The following is a 22088-nucleotide window of genomic DNA, read 5'->3' as shown; positions in this document are numbered from 1 at the left end:
CTCCCCACCACTTGGACCAATGTGCGTGTCAGGAACTCAGCTTTCTTTTGGATTATGAACTTCTCCAAATGTTGTAGTGTGATTCTTAGAAGTCTAAATGTATCAAACTATGGATAAAATTATGTACTTTGAGATAAAATATGCATAATAATAATAATAATAATAATAATAATAATACTAAGAATAACATTAATAACAACAACAATAAAGCAAAGGTAGCCATGCTGGGCATGAGAAAAAGAAAAAAATCAACATTTATATTAGGCAAAGACCCTATATTAGGCAAAAGCCAACTCAAGGTCACAAAATAGTGCACAAGATTTTGAGTTCTCCAGAACCCTTCTTCAGTCTAGATAGTAAACAACCCCCCCCCAAGAGGGGGAGAGAAAGAATTGGTTGATGTTGAAGCCATAGCATCTGCATTTGGTCACTAATTAAAGATGGAAAGTGGGAAGATGCTGCAGACATCCCAATTAGGCTCTACCAGGTGCTGAGATGGTTTCAGGCTCCATTTAAGACTCTCCCAAAGGCTTCTGGGATAAACAAACAACAAATAATGGTTGATCCCCCATTTTTGAATGCATAAAAACCCAGCTGTTTCTTGGAATCATCTCCATTTAAATCAGTATTTTCAAAGAAAATACACATTTAGGTACATATTTTGAGAGAAAATATGCACCTAAATAAAATTTGGGGAGGCATTCTTTTTCTCTTAAAAAAAACCAAAACCCTGCACACATTATTGCAGAAATGTAATAGAATAGCATTATGGGTATGAATCACATCCAAGTGACATAGACCAGAAATTCATATTTTCCTACCCAACTGCCTCTCAAAATATATGCAGAGGATAACTCCATTGTTGCATTTAGTGCTTTCAAACGTGCAAGTTTTATCTAGTTGTAACCCTTCCAACAATCCTACAAGGTAAGTCAGCGTTATTATCCCCCCATATTGCAGATGGGGGGGACTGAGGCCAATAGGGTGTCACTTACCTAAGGCACCCTAGTGAGCTCACGCCAGAGGCCAGATTCAAACTGGGGGCTTCCTGATTCACAGCTCAATTGTTTAGCTACTGTACTTCCATGTTGTCCAATTTGGTTTCTACTGTTGCATTTTAGAACACATATAGGTATTGTTGTTGTTTTAACTGTTGCTTAAACACACACACACACACTATCCTAATGGTGTTTTTCTTATTCCTTGCAGATACTCACGCCGAGATCAGCCTGCCTCAAAACTTGAAGAAGGCCAATTACAACATCCCCATTTTGGTGACAGATTCTGGGAAACCTCCTCTAACTAACAATACGGAACTGATAATCCATGTGTGCTCCTGCACGAAAAACAAAGTCGACTGTAGTACATCTTCCACCCTTCACATCAGCATGGTCCTAATCTTCATTTCGCTCTTCAGTTTATACTGTAAGTGGATTTTCTGAAAACAGGGAATAATAACATTAAGAGTTCTCTCTGAGCCAGGTGCTCTTGATTATCTTGTCCAAGTGTCTGAAGTGGGACGTAGGATGGAGGGAAAGTTTATACACAATGCTTGAGGATGGCTCAAGGTTGGACACACTAGGGATCCTGGAGAAATTCGAGACGGACTAAAATGAGCTCGGATTTCTAAGAATCCAACCTGAGGAATCCACTGCGGAGTGACCCCGTAGGCTGCATGGAGTCCATGGCCTCTCAGATGATTTTTTTACTTTCCCAAAATTTGCATATATAAATTTGTAGGAAAATACGTAAGTTTCTGCTGAGGAAATGTTGAATGGAATGGGGGACAATATGTTAAATGTTATGTACTAAGGTAAATTATGTAAATACTTACGTAAATACGTGCATAACTATTTACATATTTTTCCGCATGACGGGGGGAAAAAATTTGCATCCATCTGTGGGCGGACAACAGAACAAAAGGCACCTGACAATCCATGAAACACAGACGGAGCAGATTTTACACAGTCCCAACATCCCTGGACACACACAGACCCGGCAAAGTGCGCTTATGGGGCTCTCCTATATCAGTGCCTCCCCCAGCCATGGGCAGACAGCCATGGGCTGCCATTTTAAATTTCCCAGAATGCCCTGAAGTGACATAGTGTCACCCCCTCATCATGGGGAATTTGAACTAGCAGCTCATAGATGTGCCTGCCGCCCCCAAGAACAGGCATGGGTGCTGAAGAACATTGCTGGGGTGCTGGATCCTCAGTAGCTACCCAAGGGTGCTGAGGCTTAGGGATGTCAGAGAAATCTGTTTGGGGTGGACAAAGTTTGATGGGTTTTCCTAGGCTCAGCCCCTTGAACTTCAGTTTGGTTCCCACTGCAGCACCCAACTCAATCTGCAGCAGGTAGGGCAAGTTTGTGGATTTTAAGGTTGTTGTTGTTGTTCAGTCGTTCAGTCATGTCCGACTCTTCGTGACCCCATGGACCATAGCACGCCAGGCCTTCCTGTCCTGCGCTCTCTCCCGGAGCGTGCTCAAGTTCATATTCATTGCATCCGTGATGCTATCTAGCCATCTCATCCTCTGCCGTCCCCTTCTCCTTTTGCCTTCAGTCTTTCCCAGCATCAGGGTCTTTTCCAGGGAGTTTTCTCTTTGCATTAGGTGGCCAAAATATTGGAGCTTCAGCTTCATTATCTGTCCTTCCAATGAGCACTCAGGGTTGATTTCCTTTAGGATGGACTGATTTGACCTCCTTGCAGTCCAGGGCACTCGTAAGAGTCTTCTCCAGCACCACAGTTCGAAAGCATCAATTCTTCGGCGCTCAGCCTTCCTTATAGTCCAGCTCTCACAGCCATGCATTACTACTGGGAAAACCATATCTTTGATTAGACGGACCTTTGTCGGCAAGGTGATGTCTCTGCTTCTTACTATGCTGTCTAGGTTTGCCATAGCTTTCCTCCCAAGGAGCAAGCGTCTTTTAATTTCATGGCTACAGTCACCGTCTGCGGTGATCTTGGAACCCAAGAAAGTAAAATCTGTCACTGCTTCCATTTCTTCCCTTTCTATATGCCAGGAAGTGATGGGGCCAGATGCCATGATCTTAGTTTTTTTAATGTTGAGTTTCAAACCAGCTTTTGCACTCTCCTCTTTCACCCTCAACAAGAGGCTCTTGAGATCCTCTTCGCTTTCTGCCATTAGGGTGGTATCGTCTGCATATCGGAGGTTGTTGATAATTCTCCCAGCAATCTTAATTCCGACCTGTGATTCATCCAACCCGGCATTTCTCATGATGTACTCTGCATATAAGTTAAATAAGCAGGGTGACAATATGCAGCCTTGTCGTACTCCTTTCCCAATGAACCAATCGGTTTTTCCATGTCTGGTTCTTACTGTTGCTTCTTGACCCTCGTACAGGTTTCTCAGGAGACAGGTAAGGTGGTCTGGTACTCCCATCACTTTAAGAATTTGCCACAGTTTGTTGTGATCCACACAATCAAAGGCTTTAGCGTAGTCAATTTTAAGGTAATTCTGTGCATTTGGGGGTTGGGGAAGTTATGCAATTTGCTCAAATTTCTTAGCAACTTGTGCAAATGATGGACAAATTTGAGAAAATTATGAAAATTACGGCCACATTTGTGCAACTTGCTCAAAAATATTGCCCAAATAGCAGAGCCATCCCCAAAAATGTGCAAAAAATCTTCCTGGAGTTTGGGGAGCAGCCCACAGCTTGGCTTGCAGACACACAGCAAGTCCTACGCACCATGCAACTCTATCAAGACAAAAAAGAACCAGATTTCCCAGTGATGGACATCCCTAATTATGTTTGATTAGGAAAGTATGAAACAGTCAGTGTTGGTCTCTTCCAGTTTCTCGATTTTCCAATCAAGTTTGTCATTTTTTTAATGCTTATATTGAAATTCATAAGCACTTTTGTAATTTTTTCCCCCTATTACAAGGGTGGGCAACTTGTGGCCCTCTAGATGTAGTTGGACCACAACTCCTATCATCCCTCACCACTAGCTATGCTGGTGAGGACTGATGGAGTTGCCATCCAAACAATTTGGAGGGCCACAAGTTGCCCACCCTTGTCCTAATACATGCACATTTGTACACGGTCCTTCACAATTTTCCTAATAGAATGCATTTTTAACATTGTTTTCCCCTGATAGACACATTTTTGTACACATTGATTTGATGGGAGAACTCAATTGCAAAATTCAGAGAAATGCGAATTTTGAAGGATAACAGTTTCAGTTCACATAGTGTTTTGAAAGTGCAGACTTAGGTAAGCTTGCAAATTAAAATGCAAACAGAATTTATTTCTCCCCCATATCTACCTCTGATAGATGACAGCTGTCGATCTGGGAGTTCAGTTACCAACTCAGCTCTAGATCCAAAAGCAAGAAAATGAAGATTGCAGTCATAATGCTAAAGTCTCATCCAGAGAGGGCATGTAGCAAAATAATAGTCTCAGTCTAAAGCATTTATACCAGATCTCCCCACCAGACATCACAGAGGTCAGCAGCATGTCCTTTCTTTCCTATTACACAGATGTCCGCAAGCATTAGAAAGTGGATCCTGGAGTCAGTAATTGTATTTACACTAATCAACATTACTTCAGTGAAAAGCCTAGGAGAAATCTGCAGAGATTAACCAGTTTTCAGTTAATGTCAGCTAATAGAGAATTAATAGAGTTGACTATCTTATTACTGGAACAAATCATTGCAAGCTTTTCAGTAGAAAAGCTAGCCCTACATTCGACCTGAGCTATCTCAGTTCTCTAGGTACATTGCGCAACTTGAAACAATAATAGCTATAAAGATGGTTGTGGGTTCTGCAGCCGTACTGCAGGTGTAATTACTTAAGCCTCTGTAAAAAGTGACAGCGAGGTGGGCTAACAGAGCTGGCTAAGCAATTTAGCACTGGGTTTTGCTACACTGCCAAATGTTGCCTGATTCACATCTGGAGTTTTCTATTCCGCACACACTGAGGTGTTCATTTTATAGCTGCTATTAACTTCAGCCTAATATCTTCCACAGTCCAAATATTTATCAGAATAGTCAAAGATTATGGTGCCATTAAACAAACAAGTAAAACAACCTATGAGACCCCTAATGGGCTTTGAACAGATGAAATATCCCCATTGTTTGTCGCAATGTTATGAGCTTAAATTTTTGCAACAATAACAACAACAACAAAAATGCCCTTACTTTTCTTGCTTCATTCTTGGTACTTACGCTTTATGAGGCACTTCTGCCTGGGAGGGAACTCCCTCTGTCAAAGGAGGGTTTTGCTTCCCATGCCAAATTTTGTGCAAGTGTGCATACCTTTGACAATCTGGAGTGGAGGATAGATGAGTGAACTATTCAGTATGACTACGGGCTACAGCCCTTCCACAAATCTCTTGCCAGAACAAAACATCTTGGCATTATCATTTAAATGAGGCAATTATTATCTAAGCTTGGAATATGTGCCTGTTCAGGAAGTTGCCAAAATGATATGTGGTTGGATTTTATTTTATTTTATTTTTGAATGAGTTTAACTGCTCTGACAAACTGCAGAGTGGCAAAAGACTGCAGCAGAGCATATGTAGCTACTGCCTGTAGCAGGAGAGTGAGGGAATTCCAGCTACATCAACTATGTGAAGAAAAAGAAGAAAAAGAAAACCCTGATCAAAATGTGCGCTGTGATTTATGGGTAGATGGATATAGATTTTTATGGAGAGCTGAACAGCACCTCTGGGCATTATCAATGCACATTATTCATCTGCTGTGCTGTGCTGCCCAATGTGTCTATAGCAGGGATGTTGAACCTCAGACCCATGGGCAAAATCTGGCCCTCCATGATTCCCCAGAGGTCGATGCTCCTTTCCACTTTCACCATCTTTTCCCATTCTAAAAGTTTGAAACACCTGTCCTAAGCTTCTCAGTAGAAGTTAGCAGGGATGTTGCGGATGCCCAACTGGATCTTGGAGTCTGTCGCTGCCGCACCGCCTGCAACCCCCAGACTGCACCTGCCAAGCCCCTGCCCTCAGTCGGCCCCACACGCGCCCTCCCGGACTCACCCCAACCTGTCAGGCGAGCACCCACCATTTTGTGACCTTTTTTTCATGAAAAAGGGAGCTTAAAAATGTGCATATTTAAACATGCACAGTTTGGGGCTGGGAAAGCTTAAAGGGGCATATTTAAATATGCACACTTTTAAGCTCCTTTTTTCATTAAAAAAGGCAGCAAAATGGTGGGCATTCACCAGACAGGCCCGGGGTGAGTGCGAGTAACTTGCTGAGCCCGTGGGAACTCAAGCACAGCTTGAGGGGCAATGGGGGGTGCTTCAGTGGTGCCTGGAGAACCAGGGTGGGGTGGGTTAGCATTAGGGATGTTAGAGAAATCCGCCACAGATTCAAATGAGGCCAGATTCTTTGGCATCCGACATCCAGACGGGCCCACTTACTTCCACTCCAGGAGGATTCTGTGCAGAATGGCTCTCGGTTGCTTGCTTAACCAGACCTGTTCACCTCCACGCTGATCTCCATTAAAAAAAAATAAAAGGCAATTGGCAGGATGTGCCCATAGACTTATACGCAAAATAGAGCCGTGAATCTTGTGTATAAGTCTATGTGTCCACAGACTTATACGCAAGATTCACGGCTTTATTTTTCTTACAAGTCTATGGGCACATCCTGCCGATCACCATTTTTTAAAGCAACATGGTGATTGGTGCAGAGGCAAATGGGTCCAGGACCAGGTAAGCAGCCCTCAAGCCAGGCGGCTCCACAGAATCCTCATGGAGCGGAGCTGCTCTGGAGGATTCCATGGGGGTGGAATGGCTTGCCTTTCCCCCCCCTGGGTGGATTCCCCACTGGAACAGATGGTGGGGAAACTGTACATCCCTAGTTAGCACATGCCTAGAGATTTGAATTTTAAGCAAAAATATATGCTGGTGATTTGGTTTTTTTGGCCCTGCCCCTTTGGCTTCATCCCTTTTGCCTTTAGCTCCACCACATTTACCTTTGGTACCACCTACTCCTGGTATGAAACCCCTGACAGCTTCTAGAAAATGAAAATCAGCCCTCAGGCTGAAAGAGTTTCAACATCCATTCTCTTGAGGATTATAATTCTGCCCTCAGAATGTCTGCTGAACATGTATCCATGCTGCCATTTTGAGGAGGGGATGGTGAGGAAAAAACAACAACAAACCCTTGAAATTGATGGAACTCTTCCAAGCTCTATGGACAAAAGGAGAGTAAGGGGAGACATGATGGAGTTCTGCAAAATTATGCATGGTGTGGAGAATGTGGATAGGGAGACATTTTTCTCCCTCTCTCAAAATGCTAGAACCCAATGGGGTCATCCCATGAAGCTGATTGGTGGGAGATTCAGGACAGATAAAAGGAAGGACTTCTTCACACAGCACATAGTTAAACTTTGGAATTCACTGCCACAGGATTTAGTGATGGCCACCCATTTGGATGGCTTTAAAAAAGGGGGTCGGACAAAATCCTGGAGGAAAAGGCCCTCAATGGCTACTAGCCTTGATGGCTATGTGTTACCTCCAGTACCAGAGGCAGTGAGCCTATGTACACCAGTTGCTGGGGAACATGAGTGGGAGGGTGCTGTTGCATTCATGTCCTGCTTGTGGGTTCCTGGTCGACAGCTGGTGGTCCACTGTGTGAACATAATGCTGGACTAGATGGACCCTTGGTCTGATGCAGCAGGGCTCTTCTTAAGTTCTTATGTTCTTACGACAAGAAACAGACTGAGCTACTTTCTCCTTGTCTGTGTTTTGTTTAAAACGACACAATGACTTTGTTCTGGGTGCACGGAGTAAAAATAGTTGCAAGGTTCTTCGTTATGAGCGATGGTGGTGGTGGAATGCAGCCTGTAGATATATATTTTTATGCCTTCAAGCCTGAAGCAAAGCTATTATATTGTGGCTCCAGAAGACTTGTAAAAACCAATGTCAATATTTAGTTTTATGGAGTATAATCAGAGTAAACACTTAAACAACTGGCTGAGATCAAGCTTGGCAAGGACACGGATGAATATGCCAAGCAGTGCTCATCAAATAATCCCAATGGACACATGGCAGCTGATCTCATGCCAAGGGAACTGGGAGGTGCTCCCCCAGCCATTTGCTCATCATGGAAACATTACGAAGATAAGGAATTCCGGTGCTGTATCTCCATATTTCTCAGTGCAGAGTGGTTTGAGCATGGATGATGTTTCTGTTGAAGTGAACAGGGCAGCCAACATGAACAGCAGTTGCCTGCATAAATGGGAGCACCTGTGGGGATCTGGAGGCATTTAAGTACAAGAACTGGATCCAGAGCAAGATAAATTATATGGCCGTTAGCACTGGATAACTCGACCAGATAGCCTTGCTTTGCAGTAATTTAGTTTAAATCATTTAAGGTGTAATCCTATGCATGTTTAGGCAGGAAAAGAAGTCCTATGATTCCCAGCAGCCCCCAAGCCAGCCATGCTACCTGGGGAATGCTGGGAGTTGCAGGACTTTTTTTCAGACTAAAAATCCATAGGATTTCACTCCTAGGCTGCAATTCTATACCTGTTTTCATGGGATTGAGTCTCATTAACCTTAATGGGACATCTGAGAAAAGATGTAAAGCAGTGCTGTTGAACCTCAGACCTGTGGGCAAAATCTGGCACACCTGGGGTCCCCAGATGGTCGCATCCCCTTTCCCCTCCCACCAGTTTCCCAGGTTTTGTCCATTTTTCTCCATTCTAAAATGTTGAAATGGCCCTCCTAATGCTGTGCAAAAAATTTCCCTCACATTTTTTTTTTTACCACTCTCATTCAATTTGATAGTAAATAAATTGCTTTGGAAAAGAAATTCAAAGGAGGACAAATTTTGGAGAGATTCTCACGGGTTGGGTTTGGTGTTCTTGTGCTTACCTTATGTGTGAGCTGGCTGAGGAGTGTGCATGATTGTCCTGTCTGTCATTGTACAGTCATCTCTGTGGCAGCCTGGAGCCTCCTCAGTTTCCTGCACTTCAGCTAAAGCCATCATGGGGAAGATATCAAGAGGCAATTTCTTCCATGGGGCTTTTTCAGTTCAGGAAGTGCAGGCAGCCTGGGAGGCTACAGAGCAATGGAAAGATGTGCAGTAGAGAGAGAAAACATGCACGGCATTCTTGGTCACCTCACAGTGATTAGGGAAGCTCAAAAAGTCCACCAAAAGAAATCCCAAATTCTGCCTCAGAAAAGTGGAAGCCTCACCACAGTTGATGCTGTTGCCACCTACAGAAGCAGTGCAATAAACCAAAAACCTTTAGGAAAAAAGAAAGAAGCTGTGCTACAACCCCTGCCAATAGTGAGCCCTATCTGTGAGTAGGGATGGCAGGGCACCTGATTCAGTCTGGGCTGGTGGTCTTGCTCCTACCCACACCCCCAAGCCCAGCTCGCCGAGCCCCTGCCCCTCCTTGCCCTCTGCCTGCACTTGGCAAATGGCCTGCATTCACCCTGGCAGCCTTGTTGAGCTTTGTGGTTGCTATTTTCTGAGAAATAAAATGGCGATCACAAAAATGCACAAATTTGTGCACACACAAATATACACATTTTGCGGATGTGCATATTTGTGTATGCACGAAAATTCATATTTTATGAAAATGCACATTTTTGTACACACACTAAGGTGTGCCTTCACAGAAATGTGCATTTCACACATGAGAATATGCGTATTCACAAAAATGTACATTTTCGCGCATATAAAAACTTGCGTATTTTTGTGGTCGCCATTTTATTTTTGTTAGAAATGGTGACCGCGGAGCTCAATGAAGCTGCTGGGGTGAGTGTGGGCTGCTCGCTGAGAGTAGGAGGGGCTCGAGTGCAGTCTGGGGGCTGGCGACCGGGGGCAGTGGCTGGGCAGGAGTCCGGAGAACCCGCACGGGGGTTATTTCACATATCCCTATCTGTAGAAACTGTTGGAGAATTTCTCCTCCCCTAGGAGAAATTTGGTGAAATTGCCCCCCCTTCTCTGCCCACACATAGGCTAGAGAATGTTGAGAGGCCATTTGCATACAGCTCTAGTCCCTCCTAACACTTAGTTGCTGGAAGTAAGATTTTTAAAATAAAATAGCCTGGCATTTTTGACTCTCCCCTTTTTTTGCCTTTGGCCCCACCCACAACTGGAATGTGGCATGTGAGAGCTCCTCCAAAACTGAATTTGGCCCTCAGCTGAAAGAGTTATGAGACTGTAGCTCTTGGACTATAATCTGATACACATGTACCTGGGAGTAAGACCCATTGGACTTACTTAGACATATTTTTGAGTAAAGATGTATAGGATTGCATTGTTAGTCCTTGAAGAGGAAAGAGCCTTTTTTCCCATGGTGGAACATCAACAAAGTGAAGAGGTGGCAACTTCTGTTGGAAGTATTATTCCGGCATTGAGCAGGGGGTTGGACTCGATGGCCTTGTGGGCCCCTTCCAGCCCTACTATTCTATGATTCTATGATTCTATGATTCTATGATTCTATGATTCTATGATTCTATTCCATATTCCTCCACAGAATAGGGCAATCCTACCAGGGAACAGCATGAAAAAGAAAGAAAGAAAGAAAGAAAGAAAGAAAGAAAGAAAGAAAGAAAGAAAGAAAGACAGACATGAAGTTACCTTTGTGGTAACTAAAGATCAGCCAACACAGACAAGGAGATAAATTGGGTTAGATTAAAAAAAAAAAAAAAAGATAAACTTGAGAGGACAAAATTGTGATTTTCTCTGGCCTCCCTGTCAGCAAAGAAACAGCAAAAATTTGTCAAGTAAATTATCTTCTGTGAATTATTGGCTGATTTTAGCTATAGACTGTTTTAAAACAATTCAGAAAATGACTCCATGGTCATATGCCTGACATTAATAAGCTGCCCAGAAAAGAAACATAGTCTATCACAAACCAGTAATTTAGCTCTGTCAGAACCAGGGAATATTAAACACTACCTTTTTTTTCCCCTGAATATACACCACAGAAGGCAGAAAAGTTTAATCTGTTCAAGAACTGCTTTCACCTCTGAGGAAACCTGATAAACACATGCACACACACACAACCAGATCACGTAGTAGTAATATTTTGGAATGATCAAGTGTTTATGGCTTATGGAAACACTTATCTTTCACACTTATTTATCATTTGTATTCCTACCTCTCTAAGTGTGTGCATGCATATGAGTATAATATATATTGCTTATATAGTTATCTATTTTGGGGGTGCAAAAAACCAAGCACAGCTCTGCACTTTCATCCATTCATTTCAATGGAGTGTACATAGGAGTAGAATGCTTAAAATGGCTGCTTAGAGAATATTGTTGTGAAACACATTCTCACAGCACACTCACTCACACGCATACAATTGTAATTTTAGTTGAATGAGTTCCATTTTAAATGTAGGCATTGAATTAAGAATTTCAGTCTGGGAGCCAGTCTGGTGTAATGGTTAATGTGATGGGACCAGAGAGACCCAGATTCAAACTCCCACTCAGCCATGAAAACCATTGGGTACTCTTGGGTGACACTCTCTCTCACACACACGCGCGCACACACAGAGCCAGCCTAACCCACCTCACAGGGTTCTCGTGAGCAGTTTCAGGACAAGATGTCATGCTGCATGAAGTGGGAAGACGCACCACCACCTCATTCCATTTGTTCATGGGGGGTTTGCCACTGCAAGATGTTTTGGCCTACAAGTCTCCTGTTCCCCATCCCTCACCGTTGGCTATGTTGGCTGGAGGGCCACAAGTTGCCCACTGCTGCTTTGGAGTAGAGATGTGCAAATCAACAAAACTCAAGCGGGCCAAAAAGTTCTTCAAATTCAAGTTGTGAAGCTCATTCTGATTCAAGTCCACATCAGATTGTGAGCTTTGTTTTCCCCCCCTTTTCTCATGAAAATCCATGCATATTTTCATGCATATTGTTCCAAAAACATTCATTCTGCCCATTTTTAAAAATGTATGCATTCTTTTCCCATTGATTAAAGCATCTGCGTGCACATTTTTAAAATGTGCACATACCATCAAACCTGTTTTATTTTGGCCCCTGAATCACACTGCGAGCTCAGAAACATGTGGACTTTGATGGCACATCATGTCTGCGTCTGTGTTCAGTCCAGAAAAATGAACTGAGGCCAATTCCTCTTACATCCTCACCTTAGAATAAAGTGCTTCATCAATGGCTATAGGCCATGTCTGCAAGGTGGAACCTCCAGATTCAGAGGCACCATACCTGCTTCAAATGCTAGATTCACAATTATTATGTATTACATTTCTATACCACCCCATAGCTGAAGCTCTCTGGGCAGTTCACAGTCGAGAGTCACAATCATCAAGGGATTCTGACTCTTTCCCAAAGCAGGCCCTCCAGTCTCCTGAAAATGCTACACAGGGGGTCAAGAGCCCCTGCTGAATGGGACAAGTTTGGTGTGTAGGGGGCAGAGGGGGGATCCCACCAAATCAGGTGGATGGACTTTCTGAGAGCACAGCCCTTCCTCTGACGAAAGTGCCTTGCTTTCACAGTTGGATCCAAGGCAGATCTTGGAGCCAACCTATAATTAATATAATTTAATGGTTTATTTCTTGCGGATTTGCAGCCTGGAAGGGAAATGAAACTATGTGGCATCTCACTGGCCTTTGGGTTCCTTGCTGAAATAGGGGAAGAAGGGGGAGTTGCAAAAGCAGAGATGCTACTGGGGATTGCTGTTTCAACTGGAAGTCTGGAGAAAATTAATAGTCAGTTAAATATAAGGATATCTTGGAGGCTTATTTGCATTCACAGCCCAGGTATCTGTGTGACATGCCATTCCCTGGCACACCTGAGGCCTTTCACACTTAGTTTGACAAATTAATTTCAGTGCAGAGCCCACACAACTCAGTTAATCACTTCACATCAGGTTGAGTCTTTGCCTCCTCACTTTCCAGTGGGGTAATGGAGTGTTTCACTGAGCACGGCTGAAGTTCAAATTTTGCAGTTTGCAAACCTGGCTGGCCCATAAGCCGCATTGGGAAGAGAGAGTTTTTCCAGGATGCCCAGCCTGACCTCAAAACTAAGTGTAAGTGGCTATATGTATATAGCCTCTGAAAGATCAGGTTCGTAGTCTGGGGGTACTCTTGGATCCATCATTGTCACTGGAGGCCCAAGAGCCTGCTGCAGCTCAGAGTGACTTTCACCAACTTCAGCTGGTTCACCTGTTTCGGCCTCTCCTGGACAGGGATAGCTCGGCCACAGTGGTACAGGCATTAGTAACCTCAGGACTGGATCACTGCAATGCACTCTATGTGGGGCTGCCCTTGAGGCTGGTCCAGAAGCTGGAACTAGTGCAGAACGCAGCATCTCAGCTGTTGTCGGGAGCTGCCCCTTTTCAGCATGTAACTCTTTTGCTGAGGGAACTGCACTGGCTGCCTATTTGCTACCAGGCTGGGTTTAAGGTCTTAGTACTAATGTATGAAGGCCTAAACAACTTGGGACCAAGATACCTGAGAGAGTGCCTTCTTCTTTACCAACCTGCCCAGTCCCTGAGGTCATTGGAGGGCTTGCTCCTGGTGGTTCCACATGGACCTATTGCCTGATTGGAGTCCACCAGGAAAAGAGCCTTCAGCATAGTGGCCCCCTTCCTGTGGAATTCCCTGCCTTTGGAGGTCAGGCAGGCATCAATGTTGTGTTGCTTTCAGCACCTCCTGAAGACATTGTTATTTCGAGAGGCCTTCCCTGAGTGACCAGCAGCAGTTTATTATGTTCAGAATCTGTTCTTTTAAAATGTTTTAATTGTTTTAATTTAATTTAATTATGGGGTTTTATTCTTTCATCTTGCTGTTTACCACTCCAGAAACTTTGATATATAAAATCTCTCTCTCAAAGCAGAATCACTGTTCTCGCTATCTAGAACAGGGGTGGTGAACCTCTCTCAGTCCAAGGGTGACCAGCCAGATGGGCGATTCATAAATTTAATAATAAATAAATAAATAAGGGTCAAATTCTGTTTCAGAGAAGCTGTTGGGCCGCACTCCAGTGGAGGGCAGGACCAAAGGCAACAGGAATATTTTAGCTAAAAGCTCTTACTGCCAGTAGCAAAGGCTTAGGAGAGGCATTTCAACCTTTTAGAATGGGCAAAAACTACAAAAGGTCTGAGAAACCAACAAAGATTGGGGATCATGGCAAAGAGGCTGCGGTCAGGCAAAGGGATCTAGCCATCTATGGAACCCCGGAAGGCCAGGTTGGGACCCCAGGAGGCAGTGGTGACTGGTGGCTCTGGTTTTCTTGGGGCTGTGAATCTACACTGGGTTTTAGCCAGAACTCTAAAGGAGCTATCCAAGCTGCTGAACCCATTGTGGGGGTCGGGTTCAGCACCTTGGATAGCTCCTTTAGAGGTCTGGCTGGCTCTGACTGAAACCCTTTGTGGATTCAGGGCCCCACTGAAATTGGAGGCACCGGCCTCCACTGCCAGGAGGGCTGGATTTGGTCCCCAGGCCTGAGGTTCTCCACCCCTGATCTAGAATTCATAGACAGAACCCATCTCCATCAGTTCATTTTGTCCAGACTCATGAACAATGAAGAGCATGGACGGGTAGCTGCTTGAAATTGATAGATTCATCCATCCCTACTTACGACCAGCAGTGCAGATGGGTAACTGTAAATGCTGGACTTAATGGTGATGGCCCCCTTTAGGTGGCCATGTGTATTACTTCTGTTGGGAAGCACACACCATTTATCTTCCCCCCTCCAACCACTCCAATCCCCATCCCATGCTTTAAAATTGCTTCTACATTCCTGTCATGTTAGAATAACAATAAGAACAAAATTGTTTGCTAACCCTGCGAATCACCACCATCATCTGAGTGTGTGCAGTTCTGCATTTTAAACGTACTTAAATCATAACACGATCATGACTGTAGAAACAAAATGGAGTTTGATTTTGCTGCCCTGGTGCCCTCATCATCTGCCACTCAGATGAAGGGCTGAAGCTCAGTGGCAGAGTGGCTGTTTTGCATGCGGAAGGTCCCAGGTTTAACCCTGGCATCTCCAGGTAGGGCTAGAAAAAAAATGCCTGCCAGTGCCAGCCAGAGATCCTTGAGAACCGCTTCCAGTCAAGGTCAACAATACTGGGTTAGATGGACTAATGGTTTGACTGAGTACAAGGATGCTTTCTATGTTCCTCTCTGGGAGGTCATTTGAGGACAACTTAGGGACCACTTGTTCCCATATAGTGGCATTGTTGTGGGACTCACTCCCCTGTGGTGCTTCATATGCAATTTGAACAGATACTTTTGAGGAACATTGAGGAACATTTGAGCTCCAACATCTTCACACTCCCTAAAAGAGCAGAATGAAGTCCTTTCCAGCCAGCTGATCTGCCCCAAAGAAGGTCTGCAGCCTGTTTCAGGGAAGTACAAATAAACCTGACCCTAAAGTGATCCCTAGTGTTGTAGCGTTGTATGCTCATTACTGCTTAATCCAGCCAAGGACAAAGTTCTAGATGTTGCAGTGATAATATTTGGAATCTGGCAGAAAATGTGAAGATGTGAAACTGTTGTAAAAGAAAGAACAGGGATCCTGTAATAGTTTTCATGGTTCTTTTCAGAGAAATTTATGTTAAGCAAAGGATACTTTTTATGGTCAAAAACGATAGATCATTAATCTGTATTTGCAAATCACATAATTCCCTGGCTAGAGAAACTCAACATCAAATTTGATGTGAGTAATAACACAGCAATATTAACAAAAAACTACATTATCTGCTTTATCAAATTCCATTTGAAATCCAATTTGCCTGGAAGGGAAACATACAAATTATTTAAAACAAACAGCAATAACCATCTAGCAAAAAAGAAACAAACATTGCAGCCTCGCTTAGACTGCATATGATCCATATTAAATGACACATACATAGATCTGTTAGCACTGGAAATTCAGGCTACAATCATTTATTTATTTATTTATTTATTAAATTTATTAATCGCCCATCTGACTGGTCACCCAGCCACTCTGGGCAATGTACAACCCACCATAAAACAATTTAAAACAATAAAATTTTACCATAATTTTTTTTTTTTTTAAATACCCTAACCCACCCCAAATGCCTGCCTGAACAACCACATTTTTAATGCACGATGGAAGCTCATTAAAGAGGGGGCATGACGGAGTTCCCTAGGGAGGGAGTTCCACAGAGTGGGGGCCACCACAGAGAAGGCCCTCTCCCTCGTCCCCACCAGTCTAGCTGTCCTGGCTGATGGGACAGAGAGAAGGCCATCCGAGGCTGATCTTGTTAAGCGGCCTGTCTGGTGTTGCTGGAGGCGCTCCTTAAGATAGGCTGGGCCAGAACCATATAGGGTTTTAAAGGTCAAAACCAACACCTTGAATTTGGCCCGGAAAACAACTGGTAACCAGTGCAACTCCTTCAGCACTGGAGTGATGTGATCTCGCCGGCGGCTGCCTTTAATCAGGCGAGCTGCCGCGTTCTGTACCAGCTGCAGCTTCCGAACCGTCTTCAAGGGTAACCCCACGTAGAGCGCATTACAGTAGTCTAAACGAGAGGAGACCAGGTCATGTACTACCGATGGGAGCAGATGGTTGGGAAGGAAGGGGCGCAGCCGCCGTATCAGATGGAGTTGATACAGCGCTGTCCGGCTCACAGCTGACACCTGAGCCTCCATGGACAGCTGGGAGTCCAAAATGACCCCCAGGCTGCGGACCTGGTCTTTCAAGGGTAGCCGTACCCCATTCAACACCAGGTCAACATCCCCCAGCCTCCTCTTGTCTCCCACCAAAAGTACCTCGGTCTTGTCAGGGTTCAGCTTCAGCTTATTCCTCCCCATCCAGCCACTCACCATCTCCAGACATTTGGACAGGGATTCTACGGCCAACCTTGGTGAAGATTTGAATGAGAGGTAGAGCTGCGTGTCATCCGCATATTGATGACACTGCACCCCAAACTTCCTGATGATAGCCCCCAGTGGCTTCACATAGATGTTAAATAGCATCGGGGAGAGGATGGAACCCTGTGGCACCCCACAAGTAAGTGGCCACGGGTCCGAAACCTCCTCTCCCAGTGCTACCCTCTGGTACCTGCCGGAGAGGAAGGACCGGAACCACCGCAATACAGTGTCTCCAATGCCCAACCCCTCCAGGCGGTCCAGGAGGATACCGTGGTCAACGGTATCAAAAGCCGCTGAGAGGTCGAGGAGAACAAGGAAGGAGCATTCACCCCTATCCAGAGCCCTCCTCATATCATCCACCAAGGCGACCATGGCCGTTTCTGTCCCATGCCCAGGCCTGAAGCCCGACTGAAATGGGTCTAGATAATCAGTTTCTTCCAAGTGTGCCTTCAACTGCACCGCCACCACCCGCTCAATCACCTTGCCCAAAAATGGCAGATTTGAGACTGGGCGAAAGTTGTTCAGAACTTGAGGATCCAAGGAGGGCTTCTTTAAGAGCGGTCTTATCACTGCCTCCTTGAGGGCTGATGGCATCACTCCCTCCTCAAGGGAGGCATTCACCACCGCCTTGATCCCCTCACCCAGTCTCTCTCTGCAGCTCATAATGAGCCAAGATGGGCAAAGATCAAGTAAGCAGGTGGTCGGCCTTACAGATGAAAGCACCTTGTCCACTTCATCAGGAGGAAGAAGCTGGAACCGATCCCACAAAACCGGTTTGCCACAGGCCGCCTCTTGCTCACTAACTGTATCCACAGTGTGCAGAGTAACACACCTAATCTGATCAATTTTATCTGCAAAGTGCCTTGCCAAGGCCTCACAGGAGGCCTTAGAATGCTCCAGTGGTTCCGGAGCCACAGGACCGACCAGGCTCCGGACCACTTGGAACAGCCTCCTGGGGCAGCACTCTGCAGACGCGATGGAGGCAGCATAATATTCCTTTTTTGCTGCCTTCACCACTACGTGATAGGCTGAAGATATAGCTCTAGCCCGTGTCTGATCGTCTTTGGAGCGAGACTTCCGCCACCGGCGCTCTAGCCGTCTCACCTCCTGTTTCAGAGCTCGTAACCGCGGATTGAACCATGGTGCAGTCCGAGCCCTGTTCAGGGGGAGAGGGCGTTTCGGAGCCACCCGATCTAATGCCCCAGTAATTGCGGCATTCCAGTCACCCACCAGGGTCTCGACCGAGTGGCCGTTGGCATGCCCCAGAGAATCCCCAAGCGCGTTCAGGAATCCATTTGGATCCATAAGACGCCTGGGGCGGACCATTTTAATGGGTCCTCCACCCCTGCGGAGGGGTTGTGGAACCGAGAAGTCCAACATCACCAGATAGTGATCTGACCATGACAAGGGGGTGGTGGATATACCCCCGACTTCCAGATCACTACCTGCTTCTCCAGAAACAAACACAAGGTCTAGTGCATGACCGGCTACATGGGTGGGCCCAGTTAGAATATAGTGCAGCTCCCAGGAGGCCATGGTCTCCATGAAGTCCTGAGGTACTCCTGTGAGGATGGCCTCTGAATGTACGTTGAAGTCCCCCAATCATGAATTTATGTGCATGCTAATAGGTCCTGCTCTGTTTGGGGACTGAAGTTCCATATTGCTGATACATTTTTAACATTTTTTTAAACATAAAAATCGGTCTAACCCCATCTTGGTGTGCACTTTCCATGGAATGACCCATTGCAAGATGGTGAAAAAGGTAGCTAACAAGCCTAACAACAACAACACTTCAGAAAATAATCTAAGTGCATTACTTTATATTTATTTATGTATCTATTTATTTATAAGACTCTGCCTACAGGGCCAAAATCTACATTAATCAGGAAAATTGGCCTCCCACTCCTCTATTGGGTTAACTGATGTGAACACCTTCCATTTGAATTATATTTGTTGAGGAAATGAAGCATTGGTCTGTGCTTCATCATGGCTTTAGCAGGGGTGGTCAGAGGCTGCATCTGCTGCTCTGTTGCTGAACAGTGACCCCCCATCTATGCTAGCTTGCTAAATTGAGATCTGGACCTACCACAGTGTGTTCTTACCACCACTCTACCTCAGCTAACCAAAAATGTCACCAGCTCGCACTCAGAATAGCTAACTCCGATCAAAGCCCCCATTTCGTCCATAAAAATACATTAAAATACAAAAGGAATCAATGCAATTATCATTGTGATTTCGGCATGAGTATGGCTGGATGGTTAAATTTGTATTAACTTGATATTACATGAACTTGAATATGTACTCCAAGGGTGAGTGTATATATAATCATAGTAGAGGAATGCTTACTCCCATATGATTTTGCCCACCTGTTATGAATTTTGGAGGAGGTCCTGTTCCATGTCCCACCAATGCATGAGATCATGTGGGAAAGAACTCTCCTCCTCTAGAATTCCCTTCCTCCTGGGGGGGGGGCATTTCCCCTTCCTCTCTGTTATTTGATGCCTTGTAAACAACATCCTAGTTTTATTATAAAAGTGAAATGTAGCGTGTGAGCATCCAAGAAGGGAATTCAGAGCCTTCTGCATTCTCTAAAAAGTTGGCCTCCCCCCTGCATTGTTTTTATTGTTCACCTCTGCTTCCTGAACTGGATTTCTGAAGATATACCTCTTAAAGGCTATAATTGTCCAATTTGTCCAATTTGATCCTTCCTCCTCCAGCCTTAAATCTTTGTAAATAATTGCTTCTGAACATGGATAATTTAATGTCAATAATTGCTTAATCATGTGCAAGCAAGCAAGTCAGCAAGACATCCAGATTAAAGGGGGGAAATATTATTATTATTATTATTATTATTTTTAAAAAATGCTATCTGCTTGCTAATAACCACACATTATTACCCATTACTTAGGTCTGTAAGATCTCCTGACATCCGAAGCTGGTCAATTGAGTTGCCATGGTGACAAGCAAAGGATATACCGCCCCAATCAGAAGATCACTTTTGACTCTGATGCTTCCTTCCCTCCTAAGCCTCTGTTGCTCCAAATCTGGCACTGTGCAACCTCACGCCATCTATCCTTCCAGCCGCACGATTGTATTTGACGAGACCTCTGGCCTTGCTCTGGCTTACCAATGGATTCCTTGTTCCAGACTGATGGTTGATACGATCACTTGCCGAATGGTTTAAAAAATAATTTTAAAAGACCACAACATCAAACCTGATCTTCTAGGAGCAGAATTACACAATGACTCCATTTCCCCTCCTGTCTGTTGACTTGTTGCTATTCAACTGTTTTAAAAAAATGTCTGTGGGTTCGTATTTGTATATGTATGAGTGTATGTATATGTATATATATATATTTATATAGAGAGAAGAGTTATACAATAGGGTTAGCTTTTGTATGGCATTCACCGTAGGCTTCTGGTCAATGAGGAAGAGTAGCAGAGAGGCATCGTAACACATACAGATAAGAGCTAAACACAGTGTATGCTGCATATACAATGGTTTAACATAAAGGAGAGAACAAGGTGATACTGTGTGAAACAGCCACTTCCTTGGCATCCATTAAAAAAAAAGAGTCCTCTTTAATGTAATCTACCATCCATTCATTTACCCTTCTATTTCACATAGAAAAATAATTTTATTCTTTCAACAGCCTGAAGTAAATAAGGAAAAGGCAACATCTAACCATGTCCCAGGGAAATTAAAATAACAACTCCTATTTAGTTATTTCCGATTTATTTTTTTATGCAGCCTTAACATAATAAAGAACTGGCCTTACCAAGAAGTCACATGGCAACATAGTTGCTTTGACAACTGAGACCAAACAGGGATCTATTTTCCTTGGCTCCATTGAAGTACGGTAGTCCATCCCTTGGCACTGTACTGTCAAGCTGCAGTCAGGGGTTCACATACTGTGTAGGAATATTGGAATATTCCTACACAGGGAAAAAGAAACATTGAATGCCAGGGAGAGAGATTCTAGTCTAGCCTTCTCCTTGAGATCCTAGCTTTCTATGTGTGGGGATGTGTATTGTATGGAGGAGCATTTCATCATGTGAACCCCCACCTGAAATGGTACAGCCCAGTCTGACTCACTTAGAACAAAGTCTCTCTATATCCTTTTTTTTTTTAAAGAAATTTTAAAAAATGGAGGGTGCTTTTTTTTTTCTTCTTTTTTTAGCACAGGGGTGGGGAAATTCCAACCCTCCAAGTGATAACTCATAACAAAATTGGAAGCTGACACAGGGAGCAATCCTATCAGGATTCGCCTCTGAATTTGGAGGCAACCACCTATCCAATGCAGGGTGGGCAGAGGTGGAGGGGACCTTCTCCCCCATTCTCTGACCACCCTGCATTCGCAGCTAGGTGGCCAATTTCATCTGTCTACCCATGGGACTTCAGAGCAAGGGGGGAGGCCAGATGATGCATAGGAAGCATCATAGCAGCACTTCTGCACTCCCCGCCCCTCCCTGCCCCCGGGAACAGCCCCTTTTGCCCTGCTCCATGCTGCTCTTCCAAGCATGGTGCCTGGGGATGATCCATGCTGCCTACAAGGCAGCGGAGGAGGGACAGGGAGGCAGTTTTCCAGGAACCAACCTTGGAGTACACAGGCTCCAAGGTTAGATCTTGGAAACCGAACAATCCTACGGCCATCTAGCCGCTGTCCAGTGGCCATAGGATTGTGACCTTATATCAAGTCAGATCACTGGTCCATCTAGCCCAGTGTTGTTGGCACTGACTGGCAGTGGTTCTCCAAAGATTTGAGGCAGGAGTTTTCCTTCATGCAAAGCATGTGCCCTACGACTGAGTCACACACCCTCCTTGCACAGCCTTGGCATGGCCAATGGTCAAGAATGATGGGAGCGGCACTCCAACAATATCTGTAAGGCCACAAGTGCCCCAGCTTTGCTTTGTATAATCTGCCATTTTCCACCTTCAGATATCAATTTACACCAGTGGAAAAGATCAAGAATTCAGAGTTTTGGCACCTGGCTCCCCTCCGCTCTTTTTGAATACATAGATGTCATTCTGACTCGTATGCATGAGTATGCCTACCAAAAGTGTATGTTTAATTGTTTTTCCATTGATGTTTCCCCCTTTTCTTCACTTCCCCAACTGATCATTAACAACCAGTTCTCTCCCAACGCCTGTGGAAGCTAGCTCCCATTATAATCACACTTGAGCACACCTGGACAAAAAAAATATATATATAAATATATACATATATATAATTTGTTTTGAATATAGTATATATACATACATAC

At 44.5% G+C, this 22088-nt stretch overlaps 1 protein-coding gene across 1 annotated transcript in view; it reads left to right on the top strand.

The window, feature by feature from the left end:
• Positions 1 to 20387, top strand: part of CDH13 (cadherin 13) — a 1172869-nt gene extending 1152482 nt beyond the window's left edge. The window contains exons 13-14 of the mRNA XM_084812404.1: positions 1210 to 1425; positions 19732 to 20387. Of these exons, the coding sequence (XP_084668530.1) occupies positions 1210 to 1425; positions 19732 to 19739 (224 nt within the window). The 3' untranslated portion in view covers positions 19740 to 20387. The remainder of the gene's footprint in view (positions 1 to 1209; positions 1426 to 19731) is intronic.
• Positions 20388 to 22088: the final 1701 nt, after the last annotated feature.

The sequence above is a fragment of the Heloderma suspectum genome, chromosome 8 (genome assembly GCF_057233095.1).
Source record: "Heloderma suspectum isolate Gila_16-S chromosome 8, 16-S_ref, whole genome shotgun sequence".
Lineage (NCBI taxonomy): Eukaryota > Metazoa > Chordata > Lepidosauria > Squamata > Helodermatidae > Heloderma > Heloderma suspectum.
Note: the sequence above shows the minus strand (reverse complement) of the source record. Positions and strands in the feature narration are given on the sequence as shown.